General features: G+C 35.7%; 2 protein-coding genes across 6 annotated transcripts; both read right to left on the bottom strand.

Annotated features, from left to right (window-relative positions):
• Positions 1-125: 125 nt before the first annotated feature.
• LOC115993895 lies at positions 126-7,063 on the bottom strand. Of its 5 annotated transcripts, XM_031117880.1 has the most exons (7): positions 6,702-7,063; positions 4,298-4,476; positions 2,100-2,241; positions 1,826-1,902; positions 1,173-1,662; positions 840-1,071; positions 126-753 (listed from the first exon to the last, which is right to left on the bottom strand). In XM_031117880.1, the coding sequence occupies exons 4-7, from the start codon at positions 1,861-1,863 to the stop codon at positions 299-301; spliced, it is 1,215 nt and encodes a 404-aa protein (XP_030973740.1). In that variant the 5' UTR covers positions 1,864-1,902; positions 2,100-2,241; positions 4,298-4,476; positions 6,702-7,063; the 3' UTR covers positions 126-298. The 5 variants fall into 5 exon arrangements, 4 of the variants coding, with proteins under 4 accessions (XP_030973740.1, XP_030973739.1, XP_030973738.1 ...); XM_031117879.1 differs by lacking the exon at positions 2,100-2,241; XM_031117878.1 differs by lacking the exons at positions 1,826-1,902; positions 2,100-2,241.
• On the bottom strand, positions 4,667-5,832 carry LOC115993896. The gene is made up of 2 exons (XM_031117882.1): positions 5,568-5,832; positions 4,667-5,483 (listed from the first exon to the last, which is right to left on the bottom strand). The coding sequence occupies exons 1-2, from the start codon at positions 5,730-5,732 to the stop codon at positions 5,169-5,171; spliced, it is 480 nt and encodes a 159-aa protein (XP_030973742.1). The 5' UTR covers positions 5,733-5,832; the 3' UTR covers positions 4,667-5,168.
• Positions 7,064-13,987: the final 6,924 nt, after the last annotated feature.

Raw genomic sequence — 13,987 nt, 5'->3', positions numbered from 1 at the left:
CTCTTGTTCAAATAAGATTGGGGTTTATTTATAAGTTTCCTATAATCTTGACATCTACTGTTGCAATACCCATGAGTTTCACGTGTAACAATTATATACAAATGCATACTGCAATGGTATTACAATCAAGTTTTGTGAGCCCAGTTGTGCTTACCAACAATATAACAAAAAATGGTAATACAATATTGAAGTTTGTGAACTGTCCACTTTGGTCCCCACAAAACAAAATTTCCATAATATCAATGGTATTTTCAACCATACTAAATTTCCATTGTGACAAAAATAATAGTCACCATACTCAGTTATGGTCTACACATATCGATGCTGTGATATTGTCACGAACTTGTTTCATCTGAGGTTCGTCCAAGATTGAGATTGCATGTGCCTCGGCATCGTAATGACCTCTTTCACTATGTCCAGATGTGCCCCTTGTATATCTGGAACTGTTAACATTATCATTTATCTCATGTGCTCTAACGAAATTGTGAAGAACCATTGTAGCAACAATGATTTTCGATTGACTTTGTATACTCTTCCCTGGCATATTTCTCAAAATTTTCCATTTATTCTTCCAAACTCCAAAAGTTCGTTCTATGACCGAACGGAGTGACGAATGGAGATAATTATATCTCTCCTCTAGACGATGCAACACTTCATTAGGCTGAAATTCGGGGATGTGGTACCTCTCCCCCTTATATGGTGCAAGGAACCCTTTCCTCATAGGGTACCCTGAATCAACAAGATAATACTTTCCTATAGATGAAAACATTTATTACATTAGCATTTTCACTACATTAATACATACGTTAATACTGTAATTAAACTACATATTTACTAACCAGCTGGAGCTTTTGGAAAGTTGTCGCTCTCATTATTGAGACAGCTTAAAAAAATCCTCGTGTCATGCGCTGACCCTTCCCACCCTACACATGCGAATGTGAACTTCATGTCAAAGTCACACGCACACATGCAATTTGTTGTGATGATCCCCTTCCTGTTATAGTACGGGTGTTGCTCTTCATCTGGTATGATCACGGGGATGTGGACCCCATCAATTGCACCAATGCAACCCTAACAAGTGCAACAACAATCAAATGTGAAATTAAATACATGGTATAACCATGAAGATAATTTGAATAAAATCAAGTGAAGATACCAAATTCAGAAAGTACCTTAAAGTGTGGCCAATATCGACTTGAATGCTGAATATGTTCTGGCACGTCCTGAAATGTACGATCAGCAGGCTTGATAATGTCTGGTGCCATTACGGTGGCTAACAATTTAACTACCGTCTTCACGTGTCGATGCACTGTCTCACCCGAGTGCTGAAATCTTTCTTGTACCCATCTATTACCCTCGGCATGACCAAGTACCACCAATGTCATTGCCAAAGACTCTTCCAAGCAAATTCTTCTGGTACCGTTATATCCATACTGGCGCAATGTATTACATAGTTGTCCAAAAACATGGCTTGACATTCTAAAATTTCTTCGACATTTCTCCTCATTTCCAGTTAATGTATACTGTACCCAGTCGTACCCACTTTGTATATTCGTATGCAATGGTATTTTAGTCATATAGGTCTCCACGTAAAATGCACATGAACACCCTGCCATATATGCCGCAAGTACAATGTCGTCGCTCAGGTCGAACTCATTGTCCCTGCATATATACAAATACTAATGTGATACTATAATACAATGGTTAGTAAAAAAATGAAAAATGTAGGCTAAATTAACAATCCTAAGCACATGCTTTGATGATTTCATCTAAGATTTCTTCAAATTGTATATTCACATCTAGAGGGGAAAGTATAGAAACTTACTGGTGTTGGGAATCAGATGAGTCGTTTAGCAAATCCATCCTTTTGTATACCTTGAGTCTAGTCTCACCCTATTTCTCCTTGTATATCCCAACACAACCAAAGAAACTCTCAACGTATACCTTGAGAATAAATTTCTTTAAAAAATATATATTTCTACCTAGTTCATGAATAAAATAAAACTTATTCTATTATCTTTTCAAGAATACTGTCTATGGCAAACATAAGGATATTCCAACTTAACTAATAAATCAATCAACATGTTTAGTTTACGTACTTGGCATTTATAGGAAGGCGGATTAGGATTTGATCAGGTTTTTCATGATTTCTTTTCTTTTGTCTAATCTTTTCTTCATTGGTGAGAGGTAGCCTTGACAATAGTTCCCCCTAAGAATTCTTGCTTGGTGTGGTAAGCAAGCCTACGTAACACTTATAATAAACACCATTTTCAGAATTAAATAAAAGAGAACGAGGCTCACAAACATAAATTTCAAATTCAAACTATAACTTATTAATCACCATTGTGATATAAGAGGAAGAAAACTATTTTATCATTGTATTTTTGTGAAAACTAGTACAAATGACAATGACTAAAGTTTAAGTTCAAACAAAAAATGATCTCTTTTGATTTCAGAGCCTTAACAATGGTGTGAGTCATACTATTACTTCCATTACTTGAAGATGTGTGTTTGAATCATTGTATTTTTGTGAAAACAAGTACAAATGACAATGACTACAGTTTAAGTTCAAACAAAAAATGCTCTCTTCTGATTTCACCATCTTAATAATGGTGTGAATGTTTGGTTACTTCCAATACATTTTAGTGTGTATTTGAATGAGGCAAATACATTTTACTTATTTTGATTATTGTGAAAATATAGAATTAAAAAGTGATGTTTTAAAAACATGTGCCTTGCCATTTTAGATGAGGCAAAGGACTCTAAACAATGATGCATAAACTATACATTTCATAGTTTAGATCCAAACAAGGTTTAAGCAAAGTTAAAGCATAAATATATTCTGGTCAAAACTAAGAAAAGAAAGCTTTTTTTTCTTTTTTTTCTCCTTTTCTCATGAATGAAAGGAAGAATAATATAAGGTATTGAGAATAGTTCTTTGACGTATAAAGTTGTTGGGAGGACTCCGAAAATAAAAGCAGCTAGGAGAAAGAAGACCCGTAAAGTGTACTAGTAGGAAAAAAAAAAAAAAAAAAAAAGTCTCTATCCCACTTTGTCCAAAGTCCGAATTGAGATTTTTAGCCATGTAATTGAGTTTTTTATTTTATTTTTTAACCTTTTTTTATAGACGTATTAACTTTTATATGTCACATGAAAGTAGTAATTGTATAATTTCAAATATAAATTTTGTAAATTTTTCGTTACGGTATTCATCCCCGCCCATTGTTACTAAACAGTTTTGAACCTCCAAGGCATATAGATTAGACCCTCATTCTGCTGAAATTTTATGATTATACAGTGGAATTTTATTAATTAGAAATAGCTATAACATACAGAAATTTACTTGTTTAGTAGTATAATATTGGAACTGTTTTTTAAGATATATTCATTTGCACTATTTGCTGGGCTCAACCCCTTATCCATATTCAGCTCACATGAAACAAAGAAACACAATTTTGGTTAATCTGTTACTCCATATCCAGATTTCTGTAAATACAAATGGACCCCACAGATCGAGGATTGAAGCCAAATACATAATCTACTCATGACATATAAAATTTGAGGAACAAATACTTCAATGTCAAGAAGAAAGTAAAGGCTCAAGTTATATTTTTTAATTTTTTATTTATTTTTGTGCAGGTAGAGTTGTCCAAGGCTGTAGGTAGTTGGCAGTGATCTTGGGTCCTTGACATTAGTCATGTAAGATAAGTGTAGATACATAACTAGAAGTCTAAGGTAGTGTATTTAATACAACATATGCAGAAGCGTATGTGTTCATGACTTTTGTTGGATGTTGAAGAAGCCACCAGATTTTCTGATGGTAGTTATTCAAGGTAAGAACTAGCATTAACAGTTGGTCATTATTTTGCAAGAAGTAGAACCCAACATAAATAATGTTATAGTTGGTCTTAAGTAAAAAAAAAAATTCATCTCTTAGCCAAATTTCTGGAGCCCTTCGGCATAAGGAAAAAAAATTCCTTTTGTTTATGCCTTTTATCTATTTTTTACTGCCTATTCTCTTCCCCACTCAAAATTTTCATATGTTTTATGGTTGCCTTAGAAATGTTCATAATTTTTTGTTCTAGGTGTGTTAGAGCTTGCCAAATGCATACTAAAGAATCCATTACAGGACCTCTCTCTTACTCCCCCTAAAACACACAAATACAAATCTCAAAGTTCAATATGAATACTAATATGTTACTCAAGACAAAGGACAACAATTATTTTTCAAATTAGACACATCCATTTTAGAAGCAGTTAAAGAGCACAAAAGCATGAATATCTGAAATAATCATACCAATAACTGATGTAGTAACTGATGCAGCGACTGATGCAGCGACTGATGCAGCACTGATGTAGCACCCGATGCACTCTGATGCAACACCTGATGCAGCAACTAATGTAGCACTGATGCACCCCCTGATGCAGCAGCTGATGCACCCTGATGCAGCACCTGATGCCGCGCCTAATGCAGCCCTGATGCAGAAGCAGAAAAACAACCACAAGACATAGAACTTGCTTCAATGATATATATATATATATATATATATATGCCATGACTTCTTCTTGCCAAACATGAACAACCATCATCAAAGTTTACCACAAATAACAATGCATAACCATCAAAAATACAAAAAAGATATCTAAAAGAGGCATTGGGAAAACATATATAAATATACCCAAAAGTTGACATAGAAATGATAAATTTTGTCTTACATACACAGCCATGGTAAGCTTTAGTTCTACGCCTAAAAAAAAAAAAAAAAAAAACAATAGTCCAACAAGTACAACGCTGAAAATACAATTGCTACACCAAGCCCGTGTTCCTATCGAGACAATTTTCTTTCCTTCAGTCAATATGGAATTCAGGGTGCCTTTGGTACTCTTTTTCTAGCCACTTCAGTTTGATATCCTTGTCATCGCCAAGGGCAAGAAACATGTGCCTACCCCACTCTTTTTCCATGAAGTAGATGGTGCTAAACAGATGAAGGTAATGCCCCGAGTACACCCCTGGAAGACTCAACACCATGTCCAAAATGGTTTTAACTTGAGTAGTTGCTGTGGAAGCAATATCCTTATGTGTACTTCCACTTCTACTCTGAACAATCACATTTGAGATGCTCTTCAAAGATTCGGACATCTCTTGCGCAACTGAAGGCTTTTTTTTTTTATTTCTTGTACATTGGCTTGAAAAGGTGGACACTGGTTGCCAAGCCTTTCCCCTTACTCACTGCTGGTTCTACCCTCGACAATGATGGACCTTCAACCTCCATTGTGTCAACATTCACAAACGGTTCACATTGGGGGTCAACAAATTCTGTGCTATCAGCAGAGTCCCCAGAACCTTCGGTGGTTTCCTTTGGTAATTGACCGCTCGTGCAAAACGCATTTTTTCCTGTTGCAACCGTGCCTCCATACATGATGTTTTTGAAGTCACGATTCGGCAAACCTTTATTTTTAAAGGTTTTTGCAAGGGGACATTCCTACATGTGGACAACCAATAATTAGAACACAATAATATAGTTTTAGACAATAAAGAATTTCATAATTATGTAACGTGAACTAACCGCAATCTTTCGAGTCCACCACTCATCAGGGGCATGAAGCATCCCAGTTCCCGGGTCATAACCCAACCCAGTCTCATTGTCAAAACACTGGTTATAATCCCTCCACCCTTTTTTCAGATGATCCCATTTGTTCTTAACTTGAAGTGGAGTCACTACTTTCCCCATGTTACCCAACTGTTCAATCACGTTGTCAACCCCAACTTTGGTTAGAAACCCTCCTTTCCTCTGGCCGGCTAGGACTTGAGCAGCACATAATTGACAAAAGGCTTGTGTTCCTTAGGGTCTTTCCAGTCAGCTCTCTGATCAGTACTACCACCATCCTTCAATTTCTCCTTAACCATTTTTCCTAGAACTTCCTTCTACACTCATTGACACATTTCAACAAGCAGTCCATGTGCATAATCATAACCAGTTAGGCAAAATGATAACTAAACTCACACATGTATCGAAATACAACAAAGGTTTACATGGAGGATGAAAGAACCTACTTTCATACTGTCTTGGAAAACACATAAAAAAAAAAAAAAAACGCACAGACTCATGAACACAAACAGATCAGATAAAAGTCTTTGATCGAGGTGTTTTTACTTTTTATCATTGAGAAGTAAATGCCAAAGCTAGCCCACTGGCCAAGTAGTCAATCTAGCTATTCACGGAGACAAAAAGATTGCTACCAAACCATTAAATTCTACACGTTTTTGTTATTAGCAGTACTTTGGGAGCAACTTGAGTACTTGACAACGAAATGATCAGAGTCTAGCTTCTTTATGCAATGTATGGGTCAATGAAAGCAGCAGGTCTTCCTATATATTCAGTATTGTCCTACGCCTTTTTTTACAAAACCACAGATTGATGAAATGGCTCATTGACACATTTCAACAAGCAGCTCATGTGCATAATCTTACATAGTTAGGCAAAATGAAAACTAAACTCACACATACATCCAAATACAACAAATGCTTACAGGGAGGATCAAAGAACCTACTTTCATACTGTCTTGGAAAACACATAAAAAAAAAAAAAAAAAACCCGACGAACATTGAACACAAACAGATCAGAGAATCACACAGATCAGAGAAAACAATATAACTACACCAGCAAATCAGAGAGCATTTTAATTTTTATGACTCTTACCGGTGAATGCGGAGACCCACAGCGGCGGCAACGGTGTCCACAGCGGCGGCAAAGGTGTCCACAGTGGAGAGGAGATTCACTCAAGTGAAGGAAGAACAGGGGGGAGTGGTTTAGAGAGGTTCGGCTAATGGGTTTCTGAGTTCCTTTCCTTCTCTGTTTTGATGGTTTTGTGGTTTGTGGGTAGCTGAAAAGCATTGAAGACGACTTGGACGGAGCAACAACCAGCATTGAAGGCATTGAACCAAGGTAGTTGAGAGAGAAAAGAAAAGAAAGCTGGTCCGGTTTGTGAGAGAGAAGAAAATAGCCGTTGCGTACCGTTTTCCTTATACTTCAGAACAGATACATTTCGCTCAACAGTACGCTCACAACAGGACGCGCAAGACCAGTTTTACAAGTTAAACGGTGCGTTTTTTCAGCGTGAATGAAGAGAGCTGGTCCATGAACAGTACTGATTAATGAAACGGTGCGTTGTAGGCTTATTTTTTGCGTTTCCAGAATCCCTTTGCGCATCCATGAACAGTAATGATAAATGAAACGGTGCGTTGTGACTCATTTTTTGCGTTTCCAGAATCCCTTTGCGCGTTTCTCCTTCAGCCTGCGTTTCCCGTTTCCACGTTTTGGAGCGTGGGTCCCAGCAATTCAACAAACGCAGACGCAAACGTGGAAAGAAACGTGAATCCAAACATTGCCTTAGTTGCTAGTTTCTTGACAACATTGTTACCCTTGCTTGTGACCATTTAATTACAAAAAAGATTGCTATTAGCGACGGCCAAAGTTCATCGCAACAACACAAAAAGCCGTCGCAGATTAGTAGTGTCGACGGCAAAAGGCCGTCGACGTCCATCGGTAAAAGCCTCGTCGATAATACTATATTACCGACAAGGCCATCGCTAACACTCATTTTCAACTATAAAAAGCTGTTGTAAGCAATTTTTTTTTTTTTTTTTCCGTCGAAAATACTTCTTCATAAGAGGAAGTTCGACGACCAAATACATTTTGTGATGAACTAAGGCTGTCATTAATGTATTTTTTTTGACGCTAAAAGTTATCATAAATACTTGTTTTGCCGTTGAAAATACAACTTCATACGAGGAAGTTGGACAACCAAATATATTTTGCGACGAACTAAGGCCATCGTTAATGTATTTTTTCGATGACAAAAAGTCATCATAAATACTTGATTTGCCGTCAAAAATACAATTTCAAATGATAAAGTCAAATGACCAAATACATTTTGCGACGAACTATAGCCATCGTTAATATATTTTTTTCAACGACCAAAAGCCATCATAAATACTTAGCTTTTTGTCAAAAATACAAAATCTTAGTGACCATTTATGTCTTTTCAACGAACTTTGACCGATACTAAAAATTGGTTACCACGTCACTAATACATTATTTGCAACAAAATAGCTTCGTCGAAAAAAAAAGAAGGCCATTTCTAGTATTTTAATTGCAACAAAACAATTTTGTTGAAAAAGAAATACATGAATTATATGAAAATAAATAAAATAATATATAAATTACAAACATATATCTCATAAAAAAATTTCCATTCAAATAACAAGTACAAATCCATAATTGTTCAAAACTAATAAGTGAATAATGCAATAAAAATGAAAATATTAAAAGGTCTACAAAATAGCATGATGTTCAATAATACATGAAAGCTATATTATATCCTTCACTAAACTTGAAAGCATAAGTATTGGAAGATCGGTCATCATCCAAGCTAATTTCCTCTAGTTGAGAGTCACCTTCCTCCTCAAAGTCATCTTGTGTAATTATTCACACTACGATCTCCTCCCTAACATTGGTCTGCAATATTTTAGATTAAACTGAATAAATATACAAAAATTATAACTACACAAATTTTTATGTTTACAGTAAATAATAAAGAATTAACTAAAATATATTCATTTAAAAAAATTAACACAATCACCACGATAAAATGACAAAACATCAAAAATAAATCCTTACTACCGACACAAATATTGCATCTATCATAAATTCTTACTACTGTCAAGAATCTTGTAGTTCTCCTGTGAATGAGAACTTCCAAGAATAAATCCATCACCAATAACCACATTAATAGTACATCCCCATCACTCTTAACAATATATCCATCATCACAACAAGTCACATAAAATTATATATGAATTAAGAATAGCAATTAATTGAAAACAGTAATGAGCAAATTTATCATTGATTTTAACAACCTCAATAAAATAGGGAAAAAAAATTTATGTTGGTTATACTGGAAAAAATTATGTGTAATAGGTGCTTGCATATAATTAAAAGTAATCAACAAATTGGTTGGGGCCACCAATACACACAAACATTACACTATGGTCTAGTACCAAACTATCAAGAACTTTACCTACAATATGAGATTGTATATTACGAAAGAGATATATCTAAACCAAACCCAAAATTTAGATAAAATGAATCAACCAACAAATCCATTTAGTAATCCACTACATCAACAAAATATATAAATCAAGATATAAGGATTTAAGAAAACTAACCTGGGTTATAGAGGTGAGAGCTTTTTCTTCTTTATTTTCTTAGTGAGTGAAAAGGGTGTTAGTATTACTAAGTAAAAAGGGAGGCGTGGGATTGAAAAAATAAAAAGGTAGGCGCTTGTTTTTTAGTGATAGGGAGAGGTAGGGTTTTGTCTTCTTCTTATTTTTTTTTTAATTTAATTTAATTTAAAATGATATTGCCGTGTGTGTTTTTTTAACAATGTGGGGCTGGGTTTATTTTACTGCAATGTGACTTCTCTTTTTGTTTTGTTTATTAAAATTACGTTTTTTTTTTTTTAATGACAACCACGTCACTTTCTTTTTTTGGTCACTTTGAAATATCATTATTTTTAATTATTATTATTATTATTATTAATAAAAGATAGAAACACTAAGAAATCTTACTTTTTGTAATTATTTTTTAGCAAGTGTTCTTTTAAAAAATGTCAGGGAAATATAACCTCAATATTGTTTAGGTGGATTTATTTTACAGAAATATAACCTCAATATTTAAAAAATAAATAAAAATAAACTTTGTGTATTTTATTTGGCAAAACCACTCCATTTGAAGGAAAAACCATTTTCCACTTGACATCTCATTAACCGAATTTTGTTAAATTAATATTAAGAATGTTGTGTACAAACCTGCCCGCAAATTTCCAAAATCATCTTATTTCATAATTAAAATACATTGATTTCAAATTTTAATTAAAAATTATTTTAAAATATTTAGTATGATATTTTTTTTTAAAGTTTTTCAAAGGGTTGTGGAGGGAATTTCCGTTGCAAGTATTTTGGTGCTTAATAAAATTTGTATTATTATTCTAAAATTTCCAGTATTGTATGTACTATTTATTGTTAAACTTTGACAAAGAAAATTTTATAGAAAAGCATGAACGTCAAGAAAACCCAAAAATACAAACCAATACCCAAAATCCACTCAAAACCTCCTTATTCAACCTAATTTGATCTTATCGAGCGGTTATAGACCCAACTTCGGTGGTTGACCATGTTTGACCAAATATTAACCAAGTTTTGCAAACTTTGACTACTCATTTCTCACAATCTAACCGTCTAATTGTTGTCATACTTTGCCAACACCAATATCTCACCACATTCTTCCAATCCAACGGTCAGATTTTGGATTTGAGTCTAGAGCATTATGAATGTGTTGTTGTACCAAGACACTAAGAAATTTTGATTGGTCACATTCTCCTAATCCAACTTTTTGATTGAGCTCAAAATCTATCAAAACCAATATTTATCACACTCTTTCAAACTAATGATCAAAGTTTTAATCTAACTCTGGCACAAGATGGATGCGTGTCATTGTATCCATCTATCATGAAACTTCAATCAATAAAAATATACAATTCTCTTCCAAGTGAGTTATAAACTATATAAATATCACTAAGAATCGAGAAAATGATCTACAAAATACAACCAAAAACCTGCAAAATTACCCCAATGGATTTGCATATGACCTTTGACTTTGCCATTTTTAAACTTGAAACTGATAAAGGCGTAAAAACCCAAAAAACCTTAAAACACTAACCAATATCCAAAACCTACTTAAAACCTCCTGATCTACCTAATTTGAATTTTCTGTTATCACAATTTGATCGTCCGATTGTCATTGTTGTTAGGACATATGTGTTTCACTTGTTAAGAACATATGTCATGATTTTATGTAATTGGCTTATCCTTTGACAAAATGCACTTTACTTGTATTTGGGTAGATTTATGATATTTTAAATACTTCAAGAAACCTTGTTTCAAGATCAAGTATTGAAACCTTCAAGTCTGTTCAAGAAAACAAGTTCAGAGTGCAAAATCGTTAAAGCTCGACAGCTGGCTCGACGGCTGCATCTATCGAGCTTAAGGAAGCTGTTCTTCATTCGGTGTGCTCGACAGCTTCTCGACACCTGCTATCTGTCGAGGTTTAAGATTTTCAGAATTTCAATATGATTTTCTTGGGATCCGTGAATGTGTCTTTGGGCTTTCTTTTCTCCTAACCCTAGACATAAAAAAGGATCAGTTTAAGGGCCGTCAAAGTGTTCACAAGTTGTGCAAATTTTGAGCAAACTTTGTTCAAGAAAATTGTGACCGGAGACGAAGTTCTTGCCCTAGTTCATCTCTTTCTCTTGAAGAAGTTGTTATGTATGTGCACCGTAGAGTTTTGTGACCAAGCATCTTCTTGATCTTCATCGCTTGGATGAACTGAAGAACTTTGCAACCAACAACCTTCTTAGTTGGTGATTGAAGTCGCGTACTGGGATCCGCGCAATTAGTTAGTCACGTACTGGGAGTTGTGCATCTGAAAGGGGAATTGTTACTACAGAACAAGTCCAATTGGGTATTGGGGTAAAAGTTCAACTGTAGGTTGGTAAGGTACTTGGATTCCTTTACTTGTAACCGCTTGTTGTGATAATAGTGGAGTTTCGGGAGTGGTGACCTGAAAATCACCTAGTGGGGTTTTTGCCGTTAGGTTTTCCCCATTTGTAAATAAATCACCGTATTATTTATTTTCCGCTGCATTGTTAGTTATTGGTGATTTGTTTGTACTACCACGCGTTTGTATGATAAATTGATTAATTAATAACTTGGGTAATTAATTAATTAATTACTATTACAAGGGTCATTCAGTTTGTGGCCTATCAGGTGGTATCAGAGCGGGCACACTCTGATTAGGGTTTAATCTTTGCTATGTTGATCCATTGACCCCTGTTTGTCATGGATAGAGGACAGTCATTAATCATACCTCCTTTATTTGATGGCACTAACTATGCATATTGGAAACCATGCATGAGAGCTTTCTTGCAGTCTTTAGATGAGAAAGTGTGGCAAGCTGTGGAGATAGGTTGGACTAAGCCTACAGAAGCGCCAGCCGACTGGGATGATACCAAGATTAAGGCGGCAAACTTCAACAGCAGAGTTTTGAATGCATTGTTTAGTGTTGTCACCAATGAGGAGTTCAAGAAGATATCCTCCACTGAAACTGCCAAGGAGGCTTGGACCATTCTCTAGACAACCAATGAGGGTACTAAGGCTGTCAAGGACTCAAAGTATCAGAGGCTCACTACAAGCTTTGAAGAGATAAAGATGGAGGAAGATGAGTCTTTCGATGAGTTTTATGCCAAGCTAAAGGATATAGTGAACTCAGTCTTCAATCTTGGGGAAACCATTCCTGAACCCAAGATTGTGAGGAAAGTGCACAGATTTCTACCCAAGAGATTTCATGCCAAGATTACGTCAATAGAGGAATCAAAGGATATTGACAAGATTTCTCTGACTGAGCTGGTTGGAAACTTGCAGACCTACGAGCTAGGGTTGACAAGAATAGGCAAGTCGGGTAAAAGTAAGAGTATGGCACTGAAGGCCAAGAGTAGTGAAACAGATAAATCTTTTGATGATGAAGATTCTAAGATGAAGTCCTACATCACCAGGCAGTTCAAGAAGTTTATGAAGAACGCTAATGGAAAGGGTTTTGACAAGGACCGCAGGCAATCCAGTTCTTCTCAGTTAAAAGGCCAAGACAAAGGGAAGAAGTATGCTAAGGAAGGTGGTCAGTACACTATTCCCTTAGGACCTAAGTGCTTTGGGTGTCAAGGCTTCGGTCAAATGAAGCATGAGTGTCCTACATACCTCAAGAGCATTGGGAAGAGCAAGGCACTTACTGTTACCTTAAGCGACACTGAGCCTAAGGATGATTCCGACGATGAGGATGACGGAATCTTAAATGCCTTCACGACCACTGTTAATCCTACTGATGGGATTGTTGAAGATGTGGTTGAAGAAGATGAATTGGTGGAATCTAAGTTTGAGAAGAAGGATGATCAAGATGACATCCATACAGCCTATGAGAAGCTGAATAAACTTTCTGAGAAGCATGAGAAATTATATAGGCTAACCACCAAGAAGCTTAGTGATGTGGAACTTGACCGTGAGGAGCTTTCCACAAAATTTGATGAGGTTAATCAGACTATTGGAGTACTGAGATTGGAGAACAATTTCTTGGCTGAGAAGACCAAGAAGCTTGAAGTAGAGCTGTTTCAAGTCAGAGATCAATTGGAGAGGACTTCAAGCGCAAAGCTGGATGAGATGCTAAGCATTCACAAATCTGCTTCAGATCGAGCGAGTTTAGGGTATGGATTTTCTTCCTCTAATACTGCTTCTTCTAGTACTACTGTTTTCGTTCCTTCTGCTAATAATGTTAAAACTGAGAACAATGAGATTAAAACTGAATTAGCTAGTGAGAACATAGACAATGGTAAATCTATCTTAGGAGCACCCCATAAGTTTGAGAAGAAAGATGTTAAAAACCCTAAGGCTAAGAAGGCTAACTCTCAAAAGCCTAAACAAAAGAAGCAGCATCTCTGTCATCATTGTGGAGCTACCGATCATACTCGACCAAATTGCTACAAGTAGCTTGCCACTCAACAGAGCAATGGCATGATAGCATCTGGCAACCAAAATCAGCTTCAATCCTCTCTCGCTCCCCTTGGTGATCTTCTCAAAGCGCTCATGTTCCTTTCGAACTTGAACGGTTTCAATTCTTCTCCTTCACCGCCGGTTCAATGGTTTGCTAGATGGAAAGGTTCTTCCAAGGTGTGGAAGGAAAATGGCTCCAAGTGATTCTGTCACTTTTCTCTCTCTCTCTCTCTTCTTGTTTTTGTGTGTGCATTACTTATGTGTTTTTGCTTTCATGTTTTGAGTCAGTTTAGTTTTTATGCTTTGATTGTTTAACATGTTTTTGTTTGG

The sequence above is a fragment of the Quercus lobata genome, chromosome 6, assembly GCF_001633185.2.
Source record: "Quercus lobata isolate SW786 chromosome 6, ValleyOak3.0 Primary Assembly, whole genome shotgun sequence".
NCBI lineage: Eukaryota > Viridiplantae > Streptophyta > Magnoliopsida > Fagales > Fagaceae > Quercus > Quercus lobata.
The sequence above is the reverse complement of the archived record's forward strand: the minus strand, read 5'-3'. Positions and strand labels throughout refer to the sequence as shown.

Bases quoted from the DNA above. Each gene is read 5' to 3' on its own strand.
- LOC115993895 (XM_031117878.1), bottom strand. From the start codon at position 6,938: ATGCCTTCAATGCTGGTTGTTGCTCCGTCCAAGTCGTCTTCAATGCTT. The intron at 1,663-4,297 runs GTATGATTATTT...GTATATATGCAG, and splicing joins AGTTACTACATCAGTTATTG to GGACAATGAGTTCGACCTGA. The intron at 754-839 runs GTTAGTAAATAT...TTTCATCTATAG, and splicing joins CTTTCCAAAAGCTCCAGCTG to GAAAGTATTATCTTGTTGAT.
- LOC115993896 (XM_031117882.1), bottom strand. From the start codon at position 5,732: ATGGGGAAAGTAGTGACTCCACTTCAAGTTAAGAACAAATGGGATCAT. The intron at 5,484-5,567 runs GTTAGTTCACGT...GTCCACATGTAG, and splicing joins GGTGGACTCGAAAGATTGCG to GAATGTCCCCTTGCAAAAAC.